Raw genomic sequence first — 20,052 nt, 5'->3', positions numbered from 1 at the left:
TTGATTTATGGCATTCCACAAACAAGTCGCACATAAATAAAGACAAGAAAGGTCCATGATAACAGAAGTAGGTCAGTATTTATAGGTGAGAACAAACCATTTTATTCCACAACTGAATTAACATCGGAAAGATCTGTTTTGAGTTTTAAAGAAAGCCACAGTATACATCACAAAGTATATTTCACACAGCTTTTTCTTCTGCCTGCTACATCTCTTTTGTCTGACAACCTACATTAGGATTCTGTACAAACACTTCTAATGCATCAAGCAACAGATCAGAGCAGATCTCAAGCTACTGAAAATCAGGGTAACCAGCCGAGTTATTGCTGGGATAAATAAATAATATTTTATATTATTAGACACATGTACCAAAACAGCGGGTTCCAAAAATAATTTTAGACCATTTTGTTTAGTCCAATTAATATTATTTGGTGTAAATAGCCCAGATTGATAAATTCATGTTAGAAATTATAAAGGTGACTGGGGAAAGAAAAAAACAAAACAAAATAAATATGAACAAAAATACATTTGGGGAAGCTGAAGTTCCCCCATTGTTTTGCATTTATGGGATGGAAACCCCTGAGGTACATCTATGCATCACGTTCTCTAGAGAAGAAAAAAAAAATGTTATAGAAGGAAATCTTCAAAAATACAAAACAAAAAGCAGATAATCATACAGATTTTTGTTAACAGTCCTATCAAGAAGGCAGTAGCACCAAGGGAGCAGAGGGGAAGCGGGATTCGGTAAGAGGATGATCTCTGGTGCGTTCTTGGTGCTGTAACTTATGTGCAAAACGGGGAGCCTTTTGACTATCCTTTGAAAAACATGATTTTGGTCCTCATTCTGTCAAATCGTTTATTGCGCAGCTGACGCAGATGTAGTCCTCATTCTCAGCCTGCTCAGCAGACACTCCCACACAAATCTGGTGGAACCACTGGTTACAGCTGCCATCACACTGGACCCAGTTTACCTGTGAGGAAGACCCAAAAAAAGCAATAGTTATTCATGCAGGCAAGAGACACACACACACACAAAAAAAATAAAACAATTATATAAGCAATGATGCACTGGATTATAAAACCTCAAGCACTTCAATTATGCTAGAGCTAACCTCGTTTCCTTCTGGCTGTTGACATCGCTTTGCCGAGCACACGGACCAATCCTCCTCAGAGTCGTCTGAATACGATGGGTCAGAAAGGGAGTTGGAAGGGGAGGTGGTTCGTTTCTCCTCTCTTCTCCTTTCTTTGTTCATTTTGGGCTTCTTTTTCCTGGGCTTCTTTATCTTGTCTCTGTGCTGCCCTTCCACGTTCTCTTTCTCTAGACGTCGTTTGCAGTTCTTCTCAACCTTTTCGGGTTCCTTCTTTATCTCTGGAACTCCATCCTAGATGGACAATTTAATCAAAGTCAGTCAAATGCTCAGTTCTGAAACCTAGTGAGCTGCCTCGCAAGTCAGCACTGATTTGGAACGCTCTACATAGGCAGCAGTTACACTCAAGAGACTCAATTCATAATTGACTTTTATGATGTTAGCTTGTTGCTATGCTAACAGCACAACACTAAGCATATAAACATAGCACAAATATTAGATAAAAATACATTTTTAATTACATTAAACTTTTTAGAAAAACTTTTCAGTACTGAAGGGCATTCAAGTTTATTTATAATTTTGTTTGCATTTTCGGACTTATTTTCACACTGAACCCGTTGCCTAAATCAGGGTTTCCCAAACTAGGTGTTGATAAAAAGCTAATAATTAAATTATAAAAATGTAAAATTAAAATACATTTTTAAAATAAGTTTAACATAAGTCAGTTATGACATAAAAAGAAAAAAATCTTCAACTTTTGTAACTCATAATTATGTCAATTTGACAATTATGGCTTGGTATCTCATAAGTGTCAATTATGGCAAAAAGTCAAAATTAAGGCATGAAGAGTCAGTTGTAACAAGTCATAATTATGACAACTTAGATTTGATTCACCAAAACATGATTTTTTTCTTTAATGACATGTTCTTTAATAGTTTGTTTACCTGCACTTCACGTAACCATTGGCTAACATCAGAGAACCAGAAGCATGTAAGGGCTCGTTCACACAGAATGCATCTTTGCGTCTAAAAACACGAGGAATGGTTTATATAAAAAAAAAAAAAAAAAAAAAAAAAAAAAAAGCACAGAACGCAAGGGTCTCGAGACGTGCTTTTGAGATGTGATGCAATAATGAAAATAACAGAAGTAGCCAAACATCAGAACAGATAGCTACTACTTTTGACATGGGGGGAAAAAAAATAAAAATTATTTTAATTATTTTATATATATATATATATATATATATATATATATATATATATATATATATATATATATTCGCATTGGCTATCCGGACAGAGCCACTATGAGCACCTCCTCTGGCATGTAGCCTTCAAATAAAACAGTTGCCATGCCAACTTGCTACTGTAAACACAAGCTCACAACGCTTGCCCCACCTCCAGGGTCATCTGATTGGTCCACTGTTATGGAAGGGATATTGATGAGCGACGCTGCGTGTAAAAGTTTAAATTCTTTTAACTCGTGTGAGACACTGCAAAAGACGTGAATGCGTTGGACGTGTATGAACCAGTCATACACGTCCATCTAGAGCATTTACATAGAAAAACAATGGAAAAGTAGCGCATTGGAACGGAAAAACGCGTTCTGTGTGAACGGCCCCAAAATGTGAAAATGAAATATCTCACTTCAAGTAAATAATTTAGGTCAAAGGAGTTCAGTTGACAAAAGTTTGGGTCTAAATCATAAGAATTTGCAATGCTACAAAGAAAATGCTATTGAAGGTTTAGTAAGCAAGTTGGGAATTTTCTCCCACCTGTGCTTTGCTGTGCGGGGGACTCCTGTGAGGTGGACTTCTGTCTTGAGCAATGTGATACTGGTGATCATGTTCGCTGCTCTGCATGGAGTGCTGGGATGGTAATAACCTGCTAAGCAGGTTACTATAAAGCTGTTGGAGCTCCGGTAACGTCACTTGCAGGAGAAGACCTTCTACCAACAGCTCCTCCAACTCAGCGTTGAGTTCTGCAACACATGACAGAATCCCAAATGTTTACATCTAGACATTTACAACCACTCTGTAACTGTGTATTTAAAAACTTCAGGTGTGGTTGACTCACCATTGAGAGGAATGCAGGGCTGCAGCAAATAAAAAGAACTGTTGCTCCTTTCCATTGTCTGAGATGATGCAATTCCAGAAATATGCCTTGCCTGCATCATATAAATAGAATTGAACATAAATATAAAAACAACTAATAACTAATTATAAAACTAATTATATTTAAATATATTATGCTCACTTTGCCATTCAGATGATGTGTAGGAGGAAAAACCTGCTGCACTTTGTGTTGCCAGCGAACCGTTCTCTCAATCACATATCGCAGGGCATCGCCCTCCGGAAGCCGAACCCGAATCCGCTGTAAGGAAGCGAGCAGAGGAAGCACCTTATCCAGAGGGGGTTTCTCGGAGCGCTTGCAGAGCGGGCATAACCACGGTAGGCCTGTCTGGATGTCCTTAAACCCCGGCACACAGCCGCTGTGGTAGGCGTCTCGACAAAGTTCACACTGGAGCATGGGGCCTGCAGGGACGGTGTGACACAAGCACACTGTGGGGGCCAAACAGCTAGGCGAAGACTGAAACTTTGACTCATTTGAGATCCTCATCATAGATAGGCTCTCCAACTCTTTCTGATGTACGTCACTGAGAGTGGCCATCTGTTATGAGAAGAATATGCAAGTCTGAGCAGATACCCAAAATGTCCATCACACATGTGAACAGTCAGGACTCAACAATAAGGATGGTTTTAAAAAAAAACAACAACAACAACAACATGGTCAACTTGTTTATGAGCACCTTAAAGATTTACAAATGTATCAGGGACACAAAGACTAACCAAAACCTACTTGTTTTGCATTTAGCCTAAATCTTATCCAAAATGTGACCTACTGCTGAAGCTGTATCTTTGCTAGTAGAAAGTGCTTTTTCCACATCAAAAAGGGAGTCCAGTTTTACGTCAACTTTCTTGCAGGGTAATGAGACATCCTTAGCTTTTTTCGATTTTGACTTCTGTGGTCCAGTCTCACACCTAGGACACAGAACCTTAAAGACACAAACACACAAATTAATAACAAAACAACTTATTTTACTCAAATCATATAGTTATTCACATCCAAAATAAGCATGGTTGTAAATAAGTAATCACCTCAAGGAGAGAATGGGATGAGTTCCTCAACAGGAATGTTTTAGCTGCACTCTCCTTCCAGGTCTGTACCTCAGATACTAAGCTTTCCAGTCGAGTGAGTGGTTCCAACATTACCGGAATACCTCTGGCTTTCGACACTAGTTCAGATAGGGCAGCAAGACCGGGAATACGGCCTCCAGCCTGTAGCAATAAATGTTTAAATGGATGGAGCGCTACTTACACAAGGTTCTATGTATCTAACCGTTGGGTTACAAATAATAGAGCCGTACAGAAACGTGTGAAACACACCTGAAGAGCATCTGCTTCCATTATCCACTCTCTGGCCCTGCTTACACAGTCTTTGAGCTGAAGACAGCTTGGCAGGTATGCTGGGATGCTGTCCACTTCCTGTATAGCTGCCTCAAGAGTCTCGATACTATGACGAGGCCTGAAAAAGAGCATGTAAAACAAGTGAGTGACATTATTTTACAGGATCAAAAGGTTTAATTCAGCAACATATTGACAGTTACATTGACAGTAAAAGGTTTTTACATTTACAAAACACTTGTATTGTATTTTGATCAAACCCCAGTCTTTCAAACCCCAAACTGTTGTGTATGGACAATGTAGGCGTCACCCTGGACAATGTCTGTCAGGAAAAAGCTTTAAGTCAAAACGCCTACCCTGCACATTTTTATTCCCTATCAGAGCTAGCTCAACCATCAATGTGGTTTTTTACAACACGGATGTTGGGAGTGCAGGAATTTTATTAGCCATAAGCCACTGAAATAAATAGGTAAAAAAAAAAAAAAAAAAAAAAAAAAAATTTTGCTTGCAAATTTATTTGCCAGAACAGCTTGCAAATTATTTTGTTGCACAATCAACATGGCCAATCTTAAACCAACAGGAGTTGCTTTTGCTTCTCAGATCTTGCTGCTGATAAAACATATTCTAGCTGTAAACTACTTTTGACACACAAGCAAGCTTGTTAGTGAAAAGGGAAGTTGATCCAAAAATGAAAATTCTGTAATTATTTACACACCCTCATGTCATTTCAAACCCATAAGACTGGAATGACATGAGGATGATTTAATGACAGAATTTTCATTTTTGGGTGAACTACACCTTTAAACTGATTTAACATTTCACTTAAATACAAAATAAGTTCACCTAGCAATGAGCATGTTATGGGCCTTTTCTTCCCAGTGTTCACAGACAGTGAGCAGCTCCTGCAGGCGGGCCATGGTTCTTTCCACACAGGAGTGCGGTGCCAGGCCCACTCCTTGATCTATGAGCCTCCTCATGCAGTCTAGACTGAGGTCGGCCGGCTGATCGCTGGCTTCCTGAACAGCCTCCACCCAACGCGCCTGCTCCAGCCTCTGCCGCAACACCGCCAGCTGAGGCAACTCCACATCCAAGCCTGCGCCTTCATCTAGGAGGCCTTGGAGGGCAGAGGAACCAGGCATGTCCTCTGCAAGGAGATCCGAGCTCTGCTGCTGGAACTGTTCAACACGGTTCAAAAGAGCCTGAGATGGAGGTAGAAGGAGAAAATGTCAGATCAACACATCTGGGAACTAGGAAAATTACACTTAGCATGTTGTGTGGTTGGTTACCTTTAAGAAAGGGGCCTGTCGGATGGTACAAGGCAGGTCATACAACTGATTGACAAACGACTTCAGTTCCTCCACCGTGAGCTGATTTTGAGACTTTCCCCCACCGGAGCGATACCTATTAACACAAATATACAGATTTGATACAGAAATGCATCAATTTAAAACTAGAATGCAAGAACTTCAGATAGTTTTCCCATATCAGAGGAAGCAATAAACATACCTTGTCTGTCTCTTGCCATTGAGTAGTTGTTGGGCCATTGAGGTACACCTATCTGCATTCTGGATGACTTGACGCAGGTGACATAGCAGGTCAGTGTCGGGGTACATCTTCTTCTCTGCTTCTACTACCAAGGAACGAAGCTCCTCCAAATCTAATAAGAATTTTTCCAATATTTAGAAAAAAAATAAAATAAAAATGATTGCATTTAACCCCAGAAACCCATCATAGCAGAATTGCATAGTTTGTATAAGGCAATTAGATAATAGCTAACTTTATTACATAATAGCTAAAATTAATTCATTATATTTAAAATATGCTTTGATAGGAATATTGTTATTGTTGTAATAAGTTATTTAAATGGTCAAATAGTGAAATTTCTTAAAGGAACACTCCACTTTTTTTTGAAAATAGGCTCATTTTCCAACTCCCTTAGAGTTAAACAGTTGAGTTTTACCATTTTTGAATCCATTCAGCCGATCTCCAGGTCTGGCGGTACCACTTTTAGCATAGCTTAGCATAGTTCATTGAATCTGATTAGACCGTTAGCATCTCGCTCAAATGACCAAAGAGTTTCGATATTTTTCCTATTTAAAACTTGACTCTTCTGTAGTTACACTGTGTACTAAGACCGACAGAAAATGAAAAGTTGCGATTTTCTAGGCCGATATGGCTAGGAACTATACTCTCATTCCAGCGTAATAATCAAGGAACTTTGCTGCCGTACCATGGGTGCAGTAGGCGCAATGATATTACGCAGCGGCTGTGACCCCGTTTGCACAGGGAGCGTGCCTTGCAACCATGGTGACATTTGTGAGAGACGCTGCGATGTGAGTTCCTAGCCATATCGGCCTAGAAAATCGCAACTTTTCATTTTCTGTCGGTCTTAGTACACAATGTAACTACAGAAGAGTCAAGTTTTAAATAGGAAAAATATCGAAACTCTTTGGTCATTTGAGCGAGATGCTAACGGTCTCATCAGATTCAATGAACTATGCCAAGCTATGCTTAAAGTGGTACCGCCAGACCTGGAGATTGGCTGAATGGAATCAAAAACGGTAAAACTTAACTGTTTAACTCTAGGGGAGTTGGAAAATGAGCCCATTTTCAAAAAAAGTGGAGTGTTATTTTAACTGTTTTTCAAACTTGTGCTGTGAATTGGTGAATTCAAAACTTTGCAAAATTCACTTTTTTGTTGTTGTACCAAGTCAATGTTTTTCATAAATATACCCTGATGCAATTATTTTTTTAAAATAACTAACTGCTTTTTACATTTGTTTTTTTATAATAAAGTTTGTTAAAAGGTGAAAACATCAACAACAACAACCCATTATGAAAAATAAATGCTTAGATTTCTAAGGTTTAAAGACTAACATATTGCAATAACTTACCACTTTTATTGTCTTGATCTGCTTTCAAAATCTTGTTAACTTTAGATGCCCAGTCTTCATAAGACTCAGCACGAGCCGTCAAAGCCTGGAACAATGGCTTCAGTTCGGCAAGTGTGTATTTATAGCTGCGCAAGTAAAAGACAAAAAGGTTAATGAGTAGAATTAAAGCAAGAACTCTTTTGCATGAGCCATCGTCCTGAGTTTTAAACCCATGGCATGTTATAATGTCCTATGCTTTTGCAAACACATACTTGAGCGTGTAGCTTCTAGCAGGGCAAGAGCAGAGGTCCTGGATGTGGTGGAGACAGACCAGCTGGTCGGGGCTACAGGGACAGGTGATGGCAGACAGGTAACAGGTGGTCCGGCACTTAGCACACTGCCTTTCCTCATCTGGCAGTATATCATAGTCAACCTGCTGGGAGTGCCACACACCCTAGCGAAAAGCAAATACACAATGGGATCAATTAGTAATAGACAGACCATGAATACAAACAAAAGGAATCAGAGGCAGAGCTAAAGGTTCAATTACTAAAATAAATAAAATTATTTATATAATAGGGCTGGGTTAAAAAACAAAACAAAAAAAAACAAAACAAAAAAGATATGATTTCTCATTTTTATGAACCAGTATTGATTCTTAAATCCCAAGAATCAATCTTTCAGTCTTGTTTCAGTCCAGCTGTTTTCAGTTAATGAATGAACAAAGCTTTGTAGCGCGCCTCTCATCCAATAAAATTGCAATAAGCTTTGTGCTTTGTTACTTTTGATATGAAACAGATTTCAGTCTCAGATTTAAAATTATGGCTATTTTATTACGAAATTTAAACAAATACCATTTTGGCGCTCTTTATTGTGGTTTGACAGATCGGTGTTGCAGCCTCGGTTTAAGCGAAACGGATCACCTCTTCCGCTTTACTACTAGTTACAGCATGAAATAAACATCAGAAAATATGTTAAAAGATACAGTATAACTTACTGAAATCCGCATCCATAATTGCTGAATAATTGTTTAAACCACGGAAAGATGTCAATAAAGCAGCTTGTAAACAGCCTATATCCCATAATGTTACATTTACCTCAGAAAAGCCATTCAGTGACCATAAACTTGTTAGTCAGCTAGAAAAATGAACTCTAGAGAAGGGCATTTTGCTAAATATACGTAATATGGTGCATATTCACTACATTTACACTACTGTTCTTCAATATTTAATGTATGTTTAAATAAATTTGTCAAGTATATGACAGCCCCCCATTTAAATGTTTAAAAAAAAAAAAAAAAATTAGAAACATTAAGTACTATAATATTTATTATATCAAGTATTAGAGTACAGTATTTTAACTATTATAAAAAGTTCAGTATTATAGTAACGTATCATCATATGACTTTCTGTATAGTTAGTTTATAGCATTTTTTGATTTTCTTTGAGAAAATTTACCATGTACAGTGCCTGATTTATCCAAATTAATCTATTGAATCAGAATCAAAAGCTTGTGAATCAAAATTGAAAAAAAGTGTCAATACCCAGTCCTATTTTTATTTTTATATATATATATATATATATATATATATATATATATATATATATATATATATATATATATATATATATATATATATATATATATATATATATATATATTTTTATTTTTTTTTGCTCAATCTCTGCAGTCTCAGTGCAACACACAACGGTGTGAATGATTACATGTTTTTGAATGAATTGGGTGAGTCAGTGATTCAATGACTCATTTATTAAGACGGTCACTTGTCACCACCTACTACCAGTTTAGTTTTAAATATTTTAAAGTATCACTGCATTTTTAATATTTTCATAATTTCATCATTCAAAAAATGTAAAAACTCATTTATGCAGTTATAATTTTGCAGTGTAAATGCATTCATGCCACCTCTTTGCTTCATTAAACAGTCTGTGTAAATACATCTAAATGCCAAGTTTTCTCTGCAGTGGAAAGATGGATATTGTTGATACTGATTTCATTTGATTGGTAACAGCCTTTAATCGTCTTATTTTTCAAACTGAGTTTATACATACACACACACACACACACACACACACACACACACACACACACACACACACACACACACACACACACACACACACACACACTCAATTGGGTCATGAAGTGCAAGTTAAAGCAGTTTAAATGGGCTCACTGCCTTTAAAATAGCCACCCACCAGCTTATAGGCTTTCTCACGGAGCATCTTCTCCTCCAAAATCATGGCGCACATGTCCTTCTGGACAGCAGAGGCCAGTTCCAACTCTAGACTGTCTGCCTTGGCGGCAATGTTACAGGTCATTTCATCGTGGGAGAAAACACAGTATCTGTTGAGGGATCGGTAGTGCTCGACACACTTTCGACCAAGAGGCATCTGAAACACAAGACCGTATTTAGTTCATTTTGATTCATATCTTGTATTGCGTTATGCTTATCCAACAATAAAGTCGAAATGAAATGGAAGCAGCAGCATTCAAGTGTAACAGACTATCGATCATCAAGAGGACTTGATTCTATACATCTGTTGTTGATTGGAGTCATTTTTGAGTGGCATTGCAAGAAAGGTATGGGGTTTAAGTGCACTAAATGATTAGAAAAGGCTTGCATATGTCGCTTTCCACAGAATATCGGGTAAGGACAGTTTGATTAAACACAGAAAAATATGGAAACATATACAAATCATTGAAAATAAGATCAATAATATGCATTTACAAAATAGACAGGCTGAATTTATTTCATGCCAACATTAGACGCCTTTTACCCAGTCTGCTGTGCAGAAGTTGACTGCCTCTGCAAAGTTGAAGCCCTGGTTGAATCCACTGTGATAGGCCCTTGGGAAGGTAATGACAAACTCACCGGCACATTGGTTTGTACGGTAAATCTACAGAGGACAAAAGGATGAGATAGTTGATCTTACAAAGTGGTTAATAACATCAGATGGAACAAATTTTGTTGTAAACAGTCTTTGTTTAGTCCATAACTCTCCATCTATGATTGTATATGTGGCCACTCACTGGTACTCCATGCTCCATGAGCACATTTGGGTTCATGATGGTGACCAGCTGGTGGAGCAGGTCTGGCTGAGACTCAAAGAGCTCAGGGGCCAGGTTCTTCATCACATTCTCCAACTGCTCGGCGGCATAGCCAGGAGCGCCATACCACGTCTTTGGCTCTCCCCTGCAAATCAAAACAACAAAAGTGAGTGGAAAACATCATTCTCAGTGCAAGGATTGTTTTTATCTTAGTAACTGTTAAAATGAAGCATAAACAACACATACAAGGTGGTACTGCAAGTTGTTGAAAAGCACATATGCTTAATCTACAATGTAAAATGGGTTTCTTTCAACATAAAAAAAAGAGTGTGTGGATTACCAGTGCAGATAGTTGATGGAATAGCTCCAGTGGTCCTCAATGTGCCAGCAGAAGGAGGAGAAGCACATGCCCACATAAAGCCATGGGAGCTTCATCCCACAGATGTCCGCTGTGACATGAGTCAGCACAGATGCATCTAACACTGGCATGTTGTTGAGGTTCCAGCCACTGCTCAGATAATCCTGGACAAAAATAAATGATTTAATGAAACATGCATTTGTGATCTAAAGATTTTGATCTGTGCTTTTAGCAAGAACTTCAAAGCATTTCAGGTTATTTTTGTACCTCCTCCTCTGGCGAGACCTTAAATGTGCCATTCTTAACAGGGAAGCCACTTCCGAAATCCTTTGAAGCAATATCAGCCCCATACTCCACAGTGACGTCCTCCTCGATGGTGCTAACCAGCCGCCAGAACTCCTTCTCTACCAGCTCTGTGGGAACCATCTGTCAAACGATAAGGACGATCACTCCATATTCCAATAGCACACGGTATGCATTCATATTTGTCTCACAAGTGTCGTTTAACAGACATACGTGAACAGGCATGTTAAAGTAGTCAGACTTGAAAGAGTCAGCCATATCACCAAAGGTGCGGAGGGTGTAGTCTCTGGAGGCCTGTTCAAAGCCAAATGCCACCTGTGGCTTACCACACTCCTAATATGAGAATAAAGAAGCTAATGATTACAAACATTATAACTGCATAGACTATATGCAATCCAGTAATATTACTAAGCCAAATCACATGTACTAACAGACAGTAGGTAATGGGTGCGGAGAGCACAAACAGGAGCAGCTGTAATTTAGTTATGAATATAGTTTCTAAGAATATGACTATTTAATCAAAAGGTTACTAATATCATAAAGTCACTGAACAATTACGTGATAAAGACAAAAAAAAGTCATGATGTCATCAGATTGCAGATGTAGGCAGTCGGGAGAGACTCACCTGAGCCAGGCACTTGGGGCACCTCCAGTCGCCTTTGGGGACATCGTGGAGGGGTGGGATCAGACAGAAGGTGTGATAGCTGTCGTCACACCCATCACAAAGCAATAGTCTATCTTCATCACCTCCACCTCCACATACCAAGCATATGTACTGCTCCACCTGCAAAGGAAAAAACCCAAACAATGCCATAAAGGAATGCAGTGCACACTTTCTCTTGAGAGAAAACCAAATGGTCCACTGACCTCCGCTCTCACCTTTGATTTTTCACCTTCAACTGGTTGCTCAATAGGTTCTTCTTTCACCTGCACTGGAATTTCTTTCACTAGAAGAGATGTATAAGTGAGATTAAAATTTTGGAAGTACACTACCATTCAAAGGTTTGGGGTCCGTATGACTTTTTAAAATGTTTTTAAAAGAAATCTCTCATGTTCACCAAGGCAGCATTCATTTGATCAAAGTTCAGTGTCACATGATCCTTCAGAATCATTCTAATACACTGATTGAAACATTTCTTATTATTATCAATGTTGAAAACAGTGTTCTGCATAATATTTGTATGTTTTTCAGGATTTTTTTTAATGGAACAGCATGTCATGTCACTGACCCCAAACTTTAAAACAGTAGCATAGATGGACGTTAATACCAAGCCATGAAGAACTTCAAAGTACGCAAAGTGATTTTTGAGAGGAACAATAGAATTATAATATATGGATCTGTACCTGGTTCTGGTTTTGCCACATAAGAGCCCATTCTCCTCCTCAGGTTGGGTTTGTTTTCACACACCTCGCCCGGTTCTGATTTAAAACAGCGACCCTATGAAGAGAAGGGCAGTGTCAGAGATAAAAGCATTACTATCTAGTTTGAACAAACTGGTCCAGGTATGAATCAGATTTTAGTATCTGTCCTTTACCTCTGTCCGTTTAGCTCTGCGGGCGATAGTGCAGGTTTCTGCTGGTTGCACCGACTGACGTTGGGGCAGGTCGTGGGGTTTATACTCCTTGTCTTTGGTGTCATTAGTCAGAGTTGGCTTCTGAGAGTTCTGTTGGAGAAAAAGATTTAATATTAACATCATGTGATCAAGTGACAAGCCCATATATTCACAATAAAAAAAAAAAAAAAAATGAGAATATGAACAATGCAAATAACTATTTATAACACCACTATAAGTGTGCACATGTGGCTTCACTCTTATCTAATTAACTGGAGAGACACATGACAGCAGGGTGGACATTATTAAAGCCAGTAACAGTGAGAGGCAAAGCAGATCACCCCTAGGGTATTAACCATAGGGTAAAAGCAGCAGGCGAGTGGGCCTAGAGCTCAGGGCTCATTGAATGAATTCACACCCCTTTATGGGTGGGGGGAGGGGACAGCACAGAAAAACATGCACATCAGAGAAAGCTGTTAACCACAGAACCCACAGGAAACACCAAAACACAGACGAACAGCCTGCCAGACACTACTTAAAAAGTAAAAACAAACTACAAATGACACCCTATAAAAACATACACAGGAACACAACCTCAAGTTTATGTTTGCTGCACTTCATAGTTGTATGTCCCGAAGACATTTTTATGTAAACTACTGTGTGCCCCACCTAATCTGATCATGGGCAATGGCTGTCATGTGTGCACCATAACAAAGAATATTAATCAGGAAAAGGGATGGAAACTGAATGACATAAGGCTGAAAATGGGGAAAGAGGAAGTTATACAAGCGCTTTAGCGACCTCACCATAAGATTAGCTCCTGTCTGGAACAAATAGTATGGGTAGAGAATCCTCTCATAGTGAGAGCGGAGGTGAGAGCCAACTGCTTTGCCGGGAGCAAAGCCCATCTTCAGTGCGATCTGGGTCCATCGCCGCTCTTTACAGACCACATCAAAGCCTCCATCTTCTTTGACCAGCTAGACAGAGACAGAGGTCACCAAAGACATGTTTACATCCATGTTTGCTTTTCAAAAATGCTACAGAGGAAGTATACATCAGCGATTTCAACTCTAGCACCCTGTAACTGTAGAAATTAACCAGTGTACTATGCTATAAACTATGTGTATGACCACTGGAGAAAACATAACATCGGTACTACCTTGTAAAGGACATATAAGTCCAGGGTTTTGCGCTCGACGTGAGGAATTTTCAGTGTACATCCCTGCAGTTCCCAGAACTTTGCTATCTGGTCCAGGAAGTTGAGCTTCACTCTGGTCTGGGCCTATGAAACAATAAAACAACAAAAAAAGGTGTCAGAAAAATCAAACATGAAGTCCTCGTCCTTTCAGTAGCATTTGGTTTGTGAAGGAGCAAGCATCATATTGAGTTTGCACTTGTTCTATATTTAAAAAAATATATAATTTAGATTAAGATTTACACTTAGAATTTAGAATTTAGGGTCAGTAAGATGTTTTCAAAGAAATTCACTTTAATTCAGCAAGGACACATTAAATTGATTAAAAGTGACAGTAAAGACATGTTACAAAAAAATTCTATTTCAAATAAATGCTGTTCTTTAGAACATGTAATTCATTAAAGAATCCTTAATATCACAGTAGCCATAAAATTAAGCAGCACAACCGTTTTTAATATTGATAATGATAAGAAGTGTTTCTTGAGCACCAAATCAGCATATTAGAATGATTTCCAAAGGATCATCATGTGACACTGAAGACTGGAGTAACGGCCTCTAAAAATTCAGCTTTGCCTTGATAGGAATAAATTACATTTTCAATATATATATTAAAATAGAAAACCGTTATTGTAATAACGTCACACAATGTTACTGTTTTTACTGTATTTTTGATTAAATAAATGCAGGTTCTGTGAAGTCCATGAAGAGACTAATACAAAAATAATTTAAAAATCTTATTGACCCCAACATTTTGAATGATAGCATATATCAAAAAGAAACAACAACAAAAGTGTCGGTGGCAACAATGAGGTCTTATTGTAATTTTCCACCAGTGACCCTGCTTTTTGTTAATGACCTTTATAGAGTTGAACCCTGAGCTTTTAAGTGTAGCAGACCAAAAAGAGGTCATGCTGGTTGCAAGATTCGGTTTAATAAAGCCACATGACCATATCTGCAAGTACAAAATTTGTAACAAACAGGAGGCAAATAAAGGTCTCACCTCTAACTCATTGAGCCTCTGAATGCGTGGTGTGAAATGCAGTCTGTCCACATCACAGGCAAATGGTGGCTGCCATCCCTGACATAAAGAGGAAAAAAAGGGTTAAGCTTTTGTTTACCATTTGCCACAAGCATTAAAAACGTGTTTTTTTTGTGTTTATATCTGCATGTGGGTTCTCATTATACCATCCTTCTACTGAATGATGCTTATATGAAAGCAATATAACAATCTATATCAGATTTAAATAGGCTCTATATTGTAAATATATACTGTTTTATACACAAAACATCAAGATTGTCTTAATTTCAAAAGTTCGAGATTTGTCTTCACCTAAATCAACTTTGCAGTACATCGTAAGGTCGGGTGTATGATGCATACACAAAAAATATAAAATTAACGTTGTGAAATGGTCCAGAGGTCCATTGGCATGATTATGGAACATTAACATTTTATAAAATATCTTTAACTTACGTGGTAATACATCAGTTATAAAAGCATATTCGCAGTATAACATACTAGGATGGATATAGATGACTACAATACATTTCTTTATCTTTCCACTGAGACCGTTTTAGGGTGTTAACAATTGTGAACAAGGCAAAACACAAAAATATACATAGCCAAGACAAAAACAACTTTGTAAACGTTTAAAACGCGACTTAAAAAGAATATAGTTTTTCACTTGCGTTGTTATTTACATCGAATTTCAGTTTCACTGGCCAAATGCAAATACACAACTCGCACAACATGGAGGACAACGACGAAGACCAATTACGCCACGGCCAACTTCAGCAATATTTTTACATTTCTGTCTCAAGATAAAACCTTAAATTATTTGATAAACGACAGTAATGTCTTGTCAAACGAGCAGTTTTACATTATTTGTTAGCAAAAGTGGTCATTTTTAGACAAGACTATGCTTCCGTAGCACTGAATAAACAGTAATATATAAACATAATAAACAAAAAAACATGATAAAAATACTTTTACACCATCGTTCAACATCACATAACTATGTAAAAGACTGTATTTGAAAGCAACTGCTTTGACGTTAAGGTAAAAATATAATAGGAAGTTGCATATTTTTTTTTTTTTTTTTTAAATGTGCACCAACAGTCCAGGTTGTTCGCAAAATGTTCCAAACTAAATGTAAAAAAAAAAAAGTTATATAATGCTTGTCCTAGGTTGCAAGTTCAACTATCGAGGATTGTTCTTGTTTGGGTGGATGCATTATAACGAACATTGATTTTGGAGGACAATAACAATCACTACATTCTGTCCCTCAATATTTTTCCATCAACCAAACATTTATTAAAAGTATCTGCAAAAAATCAGCCGTGATGTTTAAAAAACATAGTCTGATAAAACTCTCTTAAAAAGAAATGAAGTGATGTTATTGTGGTCGCTATAGGAGTAAACCACAAGCGAGCATTCACGCATAGCTAGTAGCTGCGCGCACACGCGCACACGCCGTTACGAACGTTCGCAATGGCTGGAGCCGCAATCCGCCATGTTGAAAAAACCTGTCTTTAGAAAAAGTGTTTCGGGATCTGCGATCTACGAGTAAAAAAGACGGCCGAGAGCTTGCTTGCATTTGACAGTTCTGTTAAATGTCGAAGAAACTTACCGGGGGCGGTCGGATCTTGCAGATGCCAGTGTTTTCTGCAATTGGACGTATTTTGTTGATGAACCCAAAAGGGTCGGTAAATTCCTCCCAACTGGGCTCAAAGACAGGGCACTCCGGTGGTGGAATAAACTCGTTGGGTCGTGAATGGGTCATTCTGGGGAACTTGATCCAAATGATGACATGTAGAAACTGCAGTAAACTGTTTTAAGTTGAAGTAAATGTTTTAATTAGTCTCGAAAAGATGCCATATTAAAGAATGATTACACCTGAACTCCGACAATTAACATCCTCATCCACTTTGGGAAACGTACACACAGACGGAGTGCAGACGTTACAGTGCGAGGTCGTCTTCCGCTACCAAAGTAGAGACGCTTGATTTCCTTTCTTTATCCTACATTCTCACCAATGCAGGTTTTTTTAAAAAGTTGTTTTTATAAAAATGTGAAATATACGCTTAAATTCTCCAAAATGCATTGTAAGTGGGTTATCAAGTCATAATTCATTATCGCATCATTTACGTAACGATCAATACTAACAAAGCTTCTGGTTTGGTAATGGTCAACAAATTATCAACATTATTTATTAGTAACACAATATACATATTACTTGAATTTGATTATAGCAAACAAAATATCCAATTACATTTCAAATCTAGCACACACAGCTGTCTATAAAAGTCATCCAGGTTTATTTTCAAATCGCGTTTGCTTTTTTTTCTTAGCTTTATCTGAGGAGGCGTAAGTAAACATAAAAAGTAACAGGCCGTACTCTCGTGAAACCTGTGGTCAAAAACAAAGCTTTTATATACAAATATGAGAAACCCCTCGAAAACTTTTGTATATTTTTGCATATTAACGTCTCCCCTAAAGTGCTTTCAAAAAGGCAGAAGTAGGCTGCCATTGAATTAGAGAAGTGACTTGGTGACTCGTGCGGAATGATACACCACAGCTTCATTTTCACCGGAACTACTTCTTTAAATGGACTCTTTCAAGTTACCCACTCGGAAGTAACAGATGTTGTCCAGGGACGATGAATTTAGTAACTCCCAATCTTACTGACATCTAAACTCACGATTAACCTCTGAAACGGGGTGATGATGTACAAATAGTACATCAAAAACCGTCCGAATATATAATCCTTTAGCATTTGCACAGTCTCGTGACCCTAATTCGGAATGCAGGATCCTTTAGCGGAAAATGAAATATTGTGCCAAGACAGAAAGTATCTCACCGTACTGGCGTTGCGGTTGACTCCTGTCTTTACATATCTCTTTGCAGAGGGTCCATCAACATCCACCGTAGTATTCCATGCGAGCAGTATCTATGAGCACGTACCGCACGTCAACTCGGAAGCTGTCGCCCCCTATGAAACACAGGACAGCCATCCCGTTCCCTTATCCGCCTATCGCAGGAAACAGCCCAGTTATTCTACCGAGGAAGAGTGACTGAGGTGTGGCAGTAGTAGCCTTACCTTTTACCGACAATATCATCGACACTTTTGCTTAATTGTCTTAAAAACATAACATATCGGTATGTGTCCTGCCTTGTTTTCCCCAAGTCACTTTAAATCATAAATGTTCATTATTATTTTTACTCACAGAACATCCAGTCAGGGTGATGAATATGCTTCTTATGGTATTTTTCTGGTATATATGGTATAGTTTGTTTGTTTGTGTATGTATATATATATATATATATATGTATATGTGTGTGTGTAGTGTACAGTGTACATATATAAAAAAATATATAAATAATATACATACATTATATATACACACGTATATATACACACATACACACACACACATGACACAGATGCATTGAAGAACATTGTTTTCTACAAAAAATAGTAACTCTCATAACAGTTTAGAGTTATGTTATATTTTATTTTTTTCAGTATAATATTGGAATTATCTTAAATGGTCAACAATGAATTTTGTTATTTGACAAGCACTTCTAAATCTCATTCACAAAAGTGACTTCATGTGTTCTGAAAATATTTTCTAAGACACTTTTTCTAAGAGATAATGGAAAGGTCTTGTGTTAAGGAATGTTTAAAAGGATCGTCTCCATTCATCTATGGCAGACTATGATGTTAAACGTGTACATGTTAGCATACACTTCAGTGAAAATGAAAACATCACAATAAAAAAAACTATACAAAAACCAATTACATTTTTCTGAACTCTGTGAAGAGAGCAAAACAAAAGACCTATAGTAGTTTTTTTTCCAAACAAGAATGCCATTTGAGTTTGTAGTCAAATACTGTAGAGCAGGGGTGTCCAAACTCGGTCCTGGAGGGCCACCGTCCTGCAGAGTTTAGCTCAAACTTACCACAACCTGGAAGTTTCCTGTATTAGCTGGTTCAGGTGCGTTTAATTGGGGTTAGAGCTAAACTCTGCAGGACAGTGGCCCTCCAGGAGCAGGATTGGACACCCCTGCTCTAGAATTTTTCCAAACAGTGACTATTCGTGGTTCACCCTGTCCAATGCCACATAGAAGCTCTTCTTGTCATCCAGGCAATGCCAACCAATGGGTCCAATTTCACAATCCGCACAAATAAGGTACTTCACTTTGCCTACATCTTTTGTGAAACCCACATTCTCAAATGTGTACATGTCATCCACCAGCCAGTGAGCTGTTAACGTGTCCCCATCCAAAGATCCATCTGACTGACCAATGGAGGTTTTCTTCCTCATTGAAGGCAGAAACAGCTGGTAAATGGAAAGGCGTGTTGCATGGAAAACAGAAGACATATCAGTATTGAGATAACGTCATCATCATTGTATATAATATAACATAATTTATTTAAAATTACAAGTCAGTTGTGCAAACATCATGACTACATTTTTGCAAATTACTGTGTAAATTACAATGAATTTGCGTATGAACCACACTTGTATTTAAATGTTGTACACAAAACTAGTTTTAAAAAAAAGTTACCTCCTTTTCTGCAATCACTGCCATGCCTGGGCAGAGCACTTTTGAAGAACATCTCTGGCACAACACCGATTTCACATTTTTACCATCTTCTGACACGAGAGAGGGGTCTACAGATCCCTCAGGAGAGGTCTGATTACTGTCATCCATGTTAGTAAGCAAACTGAAAACAAAACATACGACCGATCAGAATTTAACATGTATTACTTGATCATGGCCAGTCTATCAATGTATCTAATTATATGGTATATAATTAGCTAAGCGGCTAAATAAGAGATTAGTAAGAAAGAATACTCGCCTAAGTCAGACCATGAGGAAAACTGATCCTGTATAAGTCAGATTTGTTATCCAAATATGGTCTTCGAAATGTTGAGTACAAATATAGTAACTTAAGTATAAACACAATAATAGACACTAGTTGAAAAACACTAGCGGACTAGTGTCAGCGCTAACTGCTAATTCGTGTGCAACTGCTAAAGCGGACCGGCTGAAAAACAAACCATGAATTCGTTCCGCTCAGAGACTCCATTTTCAAACGCAGTAATGTTGTAACGTGATGGGAACATCCTTTTTAAAATCCA

At 38.0% G+C, this 20,052-nt stretch overlaps 2 protein-coding genes across 3 annotated transcripts; both read right to left on the bottom strand.

The window, feature by feature from the left end:
• Positions 1-78: 78 nt before the first annotated feature.
• On the bottom strand, positions 79-17,919 carry kdm5ba (lysine (K)-specific demethylase 5Ba). The gene is made up of 28 exons (XM_048173639.1): positions 17,763-17,919; positions 16,533-16,731; positions 14,906-14,983; positions 13,870-13,992; positions 13,517-13,687; positions 12,693-12,821; positions 12,502-12,595; positions 12,037-12,104; positions 11,783-11,941; positions 11,371-11,490; positions 11,122-11,280; positions 10,837-11,018; positions 10,479-10,641; positions 10,226-10,345; positions 9,644-9,838; positions 7,697-7,878; positions 7,446-7,570; positions 6,058-6,208; positions 5,838-5,952; positions 5,395-5,750; positions 4,534-4,672; positions 4,246-4,425; positions 3,990-4,142; positions 3,344-3,757; positions 3,164-3,254; positions 2,863-3,068; positions 1,113-1,382; positions 79-971 (listed from the first exon to the last, which is right to left on the bottom strand). Exons 2-28 carry the CDS (start codon positions 16,683-16,685, stop codon positions 840-842), a joined length of 4,428 nt encoding a protein of 1,475 aa, XP_048029596.1. The 5' UTR covers positions 16,686-16,731; positions 17,763-17,919; the 3' UTR covers positions 79-839.
• A 477-nt stretch (positions 17,920-18,396) lies between these two features.
• rabif (RAB interacting factor) lies at positions 18,397-19,970 on the bottom strand. Of its 2 annotated transcripts, XM_048171762.1 has the most exons (4): positions 19,770-19,970; positions 19,475-19,634; positions 18,994-19,245; positions 18,397-18,807 (listed from the first exon to the last, which is right to left on the bottom strand). In XM_048171762.1, the coding sequence occupies exons 2-3, from the start codon at positions 19,619-19,621 to the stop codon at positions 18,997-18,999; spliced, it is 396 nt and encodes a 131-aa protein (XP_048027719.1). In that variant the 5' UTR covers positions 19,622-19,634; positions 19,770-19,970; the 3' UTR covers positions 18,397-18,807; positions 18,994-18,996. The 2 variants fall into 2 exon arrangements, with proteins under 2 accessions (XP_048027719.1, XP_048027718.1); XM_048171761.1 differs by having other exon boundaries at positions 18,397-19,245.
• Between the last annotated feature and the right edge of the window lie 82 nt (positions 19,971-20,052).

This window comes from Megalobrama amblycephala, linkage group LG21 (genome assembly GCF_018812025.1).
Source record: "Megalobrama amblycephala isolate DHTTF-2021 linkage group LG21, ASM1881202v1, whole genome shotgun sequence".
In the NCBI taxonomy this organism is placed as follows: Eukaryota; Metazoa; Chordata; class Actinopteri; order Cypriniformes; family Xenocyprididae; genus Megalobrama; species Megalobrama amblycephala.
The sequence above is the reverse complement of the archived record's forward strand: the minus strand, read 5'-3'. Positions and strand labels throughout refer to the sequence as shown.